Below are 6,000 nucleotides of genomic sequence, written 5' to 3'. Positions count from 1 at the left end.
ACGTGCGTTAGAAGGACAAGGAGAAAATCATATGGGGAACACTAAGGAATGTCATTAGGGCTTGGGGAGACATGAGTCCGCTGACCATGTTATCAGCCTGATGACCGAGAGTTGTCATCGAAACCAGACCCCAGGCCTCCAAACATGGCCCTAATCTTAGCAACAAGGCATTCCACTGATCAGCTTCTGGGGTCCCTTGTCATACATCGGTCCTCGGCCCCCGGGCATTCCCGGTCATACCTCATGATACATACCCTCCCCAGAGTGATCAAGCTTTCTGCTCTTGATTGATTTGAAAGGCACCTTGAAAGGCTTGGTTCATATGACTGATTGACTGGGAAGTTCTGACCTTTGTATAGGAACACAGAACTGCAGTTAACCATAATGGTGGCTGAACAGGCCACTTAAGTCTGCCACACTCTGCCACTTAGGGAGAAAAGGCCACCTTGGACCCACACTTCAGATAACAAGGCTCACACCAGAGCATCTCCACAAACAACTGCTTCAGCTTTTTGTGTCCCAGAATGAGAATAAATGAGTGGCCAGTGGAATAAAACATTTTAATTATATCTCCAATCATCCTAATCATCTGAGTTCCTGGTAGGAAATGACTGGATGATATCATTAAAAGGGCAAGGAAGTAAAGTAGAAAGAGAAAGAGGAAGGAGAAGATGATTTTGATGGCCCTCTTGTGCGCCTCAGTGCTTGGGTCACTGGAGCTGGTGCCATTTTGCTGCATCTGCCGCGTGTGCCTCCCCAGGGAGAGGATGAGCAGAAAGGAGGAGGCCAGAGACACAATTAGGGGAGGAAAGTTCCACAGTATCCCAAGCCCGTGGATCAGTTCATATTCACTTTTCTTTCTGAAGTGCTCAGTCACATTCCTTGGGACATCACTTCCAATCAAAGCAGAATAGATCTTAAATTCATGGATCAGAGACGTGGCACTTGCACACGACAGAAGCAGAGCACCCAGCAACATCCCTGCAACCAACCTGGAGACTCTCCACTTGAGCCACAGGAATGTGGGGTGAGAGAAACTGGCAATTTTCAGGCAGTAGAAGTTATTGAGACAGGTGACAAGCCAAATGCTCAAATCATTTGTAAAAGTCCAGATAATTTCAAGTAAATGCTCTGCTATTCCTTTATCACCTACTTTGGAAGGAAACAACATTAAAACTCCATCAGCCAAGAGAGAAAACAGTAAAACAATCCTGGAGAGAGCCAGTGTAGTGACAATGAAGTCAGACAAAGAGATTCTCTTGCTCTTGAGCCAACTACTGCCATGGACCCACACAATGAAGCCGTTCCCCAGCATTCCTAGGATGAACTGTGTGGTGGACAGAAGCAGAAACAGGCACTCCGTGAGTCCCATCATGTCAGCTGCTAGGCAGGCCTGATCTTGTTCTTCCTGTTGATGGGCAATCTCCTTGCCGATTTGAAATTTTTCTCTCTGTCTACCTATGGCTTCACAGTACCTGTTACTTGTCTCTGCCCAAATGAGGCTGCTGTAGAGCACAGTGTAGTGTGTTCCCTCTGCTTCTTCCTGGTCACTCTGTCCTCTTCACAGATGACATGGATTGTCACGTTCCAACTATGATTGAAACTCAGAAGCTCTTTGCTAACATGCAAATGGAGTAGTGTCTGGTGTCACACGGAGAAGGAAGAGATCTGTGTGATAGCGAAGATGGAGGCCTTGGGCTCAATTTCAAAGGGGGCAGAGTTCTGAGCCACCCAGAACAGAAAGGTGTCACCAGAGAGTCATACAGCATCTCTTAAAGAGTGAGAAGTCTCAATTCTCAGGATGGGGGGCCTCAGGGAGGCCACACAGAGAGAGGAAAAAATCAGAATTCCACCATAAGGTTTCACCAAGGTTACCCTGAAGGGAGATTTAAGTGCACAAAGTAGAAGTTCAGTCGGTGCCATTGGTGCGGGACTAGAATTAATAGTTTTGCCTCTGGAGGATCAATTACATGAGGTAGCTCTAACCTCTCTAGAAGTCATATCATCAAAAAATCCCTAACTATCTTAATGTGTGAATGACAACAATATGAACAAGAGAAACAACAGCACATAAACTTTTCAAAATATGGATTTTTTTTTCAGAGTGCAAAACCACTTCACTGATAAGTCAATAATATAAGACTGACCAAATCACCCATGCATACCAAAGAAGGCTTATTTATCTAATATGGTGCCTTACAAATTTACACATGACCAACAGTCATATTTTCATATGAACTTATATATGTGTATATAAACATATATCACTATATATGAACACTTATTATATATAAAACATACCTCAAACTATACATATAAAACTCATACTTCATGATCTAAATACATTTATAAAAAAATAAAAATATACATACTGGGAACACAAAACTTTATTTTCCCATTCTATATGTGTGACACTCCAATATTTTCTATCCCATTCTTAAAAGTTAATTCCCAAAGTTAAGTTGTGTGGCTACATAAAAAAAGAAAGCCAGTACATTTCAAAGCAAGGCATAAAAGACTGCGAGCAAGTAAGAATGAGGAATTGTCGGAAGGAGGAAAACTTCAGGCCAGTTCCAAAGCAGGTGCATGGGAAGAGCTCTGTAATGGGTAGTCTGGTCCCAGTGCTTCCTAGAAAGTGGCAGGAAGCCACTGCCTCCTGGCACCTCAGTTGGTAATAAAAACATGCTGGGATTGTAGGCTGGATTTCCACTCGTCCAGATTACTGAGCGCTTTATGAGCCGTCGGTGGGCCAAGCATGTGATCACAGTAGCGCGCAACACACAGCCCAGGGAGCACACATTCTGCTCCTCACCCTGCAGCAAGACTGCGGCCAATGAACTCTGGCTATGGCTGTGAAGAGCAGAGGAGACAGTCACGCTCCACCACTGGCACAAAGCCTGGGTGAGGTGTGACCGTCATGAAGGGCAGGGATTCTATGGACACTTTCTGAGGGCAGACATGAGGACCCAACTCCAGATGCCAGGCAGAACTTTAAGGGGAGCATGGTTGCTGGCTGCCATGTACCCAGGAAGCCTGGTTTGGACACATACACACACACAAAAAAAAAAAAAAAATCAGAGGAAAGAGAAGGGTAGTTTCCTGACAGACTACTCCTCCTGTTAAGAAAGGCTAAGCAGGCAACTGAGACATTTAGTTATCCAATAAGGAAAAGCAAGCTACACATTGAGACTTACTTCTAAAAGCTACACATTGAGACTTACTTCTAAGAGTGTCTGGAGACAGAGTGTATCTCCCGTCTCTTGTGAGAACAAGACTGAGGAACAGATGAGATTAGAATTGGAGTTTAGATCACAGTTCACGTATCAGTGCCGGCACCTTAGTTTTGATGAATGGGCCAGATTCTATAAGATGTTAACTTCCAAAAAACTGAGAAGAATATGGGAATTCTCTGTACTCTCTATACAATTTTTGTGTAAAATAAAAAATGAAAACTTTACACTTTTGAAAAGTATGTGCTTCTCAGTCTGTAAAGCTGTTTGTATAAAAATCACATTTTTAACAATTTGAGAACAGCATGTCTCAGAGACTTAGGAGACTAAGGTTTTTTTCCCCCAATGTTGCAAGATCATGTGAAGAAAAGATCAAGGACAGAGACAGCAGACGGGGCTGTCTGGACACCGCCATCCATAGCACAGGGCTCACAGGTTCGTGACAGCCCCAGCCTCCATGGAACAAAACTCATGGCCAGATCCCAGTGCAGGGCGTGTACAACAGGGTCCTGTGTCATTCACAGAAAGGCTGTGTGCCTCCAAGTTGGACAGACCTGACCTTGCCTCCCGCTGCTACACTGGCACCAGTGTCCAGCCCAACTACTTAGTAGCTGTGTCCCCAGGCAAATCCATGAACCTCTTGGAGCCTCAAGTACCTCTTTACTAACATGCAGTTGTCACCGTTTACCTCCCAGGGCTACTATGATGATGAAGGACTTGCAAAGTGATGTTGCTTGATGCCTAGAAAACAGCATTCTCAAGTTAATCTTATTCTTTCCTTCTGGTGATTGCTCGCTTCAATCTCCCCTTTCAGTGAAGAAGGAGAGCACCTGAAGCCAACTATTATTCACAGTAGGCAAATGTAAGATGATTTCAATTGCTATATCCGAAGAAAGGGGGCCAGCTCTGCACAATTCCAGCACCTCTGGAAAGCAAGATGAAAGGTGAAAGACAGATCACCCCAAGTCTTTAAAAACACACAGAAGTCAAAGAAAATGAGGGATGGTGAGAGTTAGACAGATATTTCTGAATAATACCAATGTATTTAATTATTCCTTTTTCTTTAAGAGAAGTATTTCTTTAAAGATTTATTTATTTATGGGCCTCCCCTGGTGGTGCAGCGGTTGAGTGCTGGGCTGCAAAGCTGCCCACAGCCTCTGCAGCGCCGGTTCAATCCCCGGCCCCCAGCAAGGGTCCCACATGGCGCACAGACCTCTCCTGTTGCGCCCGCTGCTCCCCTCAGCAGTGTATTTCGTTGGTCTGCCTGCTCTGCTACCCGCTCTGGCTCTGGTGAATTTGCTTACCCTCCCGCACTTCTGACTGTATCCAGTGCTTGTATAAATAAATAAATAAATCTTAAAAAAAAAGAATGCTCATAATATTTTACTATAATAATAAAACTTTAAAAATAAATAAATAATATAAATAATATAAATAAAGATTTATTTATTTATGCATACAAGAACTGTGGTACAGACCAGAGGTGTGGAGGCTAAGAGGAGTCACCAGACACAGAGTAGGGAACAGAACAGGCAGATCAACTGAAATACACTGCTGAGGGGAGCCGCGGGCAAGTCAAGAGAAGTCTTCTGTGCCTGATGGGTCAGCTCCCTGGCCGGGAATTGAACTCATGCTGAGGTGGCTGCAGATAGCTTCATTGTGCTGCATCTTAATCCCTTGTGCCAGAGAGGCCCTTAATTATTTCTTCTCTGAGATATCTGGATTCAGATCAGTATAGTCATTTCCCAACTACAAATACTGCAAAACAGAAACAAATAAATTTCCCATATTTAAAATAGGTCAGAAATGTTATGAAACAACTCAATACAGCATGTTCTCAAATAACATCATTCTGTTCAACATTTCCTTGTAACATGGATGAGATAAAGGAGATATTAGATGACTTTGAAAGAAACCACCTCATTTGGTTTTATTTTCTAACAGGAGCCCCAACTCCTGGTTTGGAGATGCAGCAGGATACGCCTGGCTCTGCTGTAGGCCCCTTGTACTCACAACTACACCTGGCATGAGCTGGGCTTGACAGCCAACCCCAGCAGAGGGCTGAGTTTTGAAGCTCCGATGGGGAGTGGGTTTTAAAACCTAAGTGGTTTTAAAGATGCACCATCAGGCTTGAGCTCATACCAGTGCTGGTCAAGTTTAGGAAATAGTGTGAAACCTGGGCACCCTGAAAGGGGTATGAGCCACGGCAGCAGACATATTTGGGCACTCAGATCTCCCAAACTCATTGAGACATGCTTTCCTAGGACATCCTTCACTTCAGATCTTCAAGACCTTTAGTTCCTGTCTTCAGTTCTCCAACTCTAGGCTTGAATTGTCAGTTGCTGCTGCCTGCTCTCCAACACTGCAGGCTGCTGTTTCTGCCTCCAGCTCAGTCTCCACATTAACTGCTGATAGGTGCCCTGGCATGTGCCCAGCACCTCTGAAAGAGCTGAACACTGGTGTCTGATCATCTGGCACCTCCTCTGAAAGAGTTTGTCTGCCAGCGCCTGGTCCTCTGGCACCATCTCGGAGAGCTGTCCACCACTTCTGATCCTCGGGCACCACCGCCTGACCACTGCTCCCGCCTCCAGCATGTCTGGTACCTCTTCCTGATGCTGTTACCTCCAACACTGTCCAGTCCAACCTTCAGTGGCTGCTGGCTACTGTGGTGCCCCTCAGCAGTGCCACCTGTGGCCACTTCCAGCTGCCACCATCAGTTGGGTCCTGGTCCACCACTTACTGGTGTGCCACCAGCTCAGGCTCTCAACAA

General features: G+C 45.1%; 1 protein-coding gene across 1 annotated transcript; it reads right to left on the bottom strand.

The window, feature by feature from the left end:
• Positions 1-427: 427 nt before the first annotated feature.
• LOC311168159 (taste receptor type 2 member 3-like) lies at positions 428-1,437 on the bottom strand (the record flags this gene model as incomplete). The annotated part of the gene is made up of 1 exon (XM_084229513.1): positions 428-1,437. The coding sequence occupies exon 1, from the start codon at positions 1,373-1,375 to the stop codon at positions 428-430; it is 948 nt and encodes a 315-aa protein (XP_084085639.1). The 5' UTR covers positions 1,376-1,437.
• Between the last annotated feature and the right edge of the window lie 4,563 nt (positions 1,438-6,000).

The sequence above is a fragment of the Talpa europaea genome (genome assembly GCF_964194135.1).
Source record: "Talpa europaea genome assembly, chromosome: 3".
Lineage (NCBI taxonomy): Eukaryota > Metazoa > Chordata > Mammalia > Eulipotyphla > Talpidae > Talpa > Talpa europaea.
Note: the sequence above shows the minus strand (reverse complement) of the source record. Positions and strands in the feature narration are given on the sequence as shown.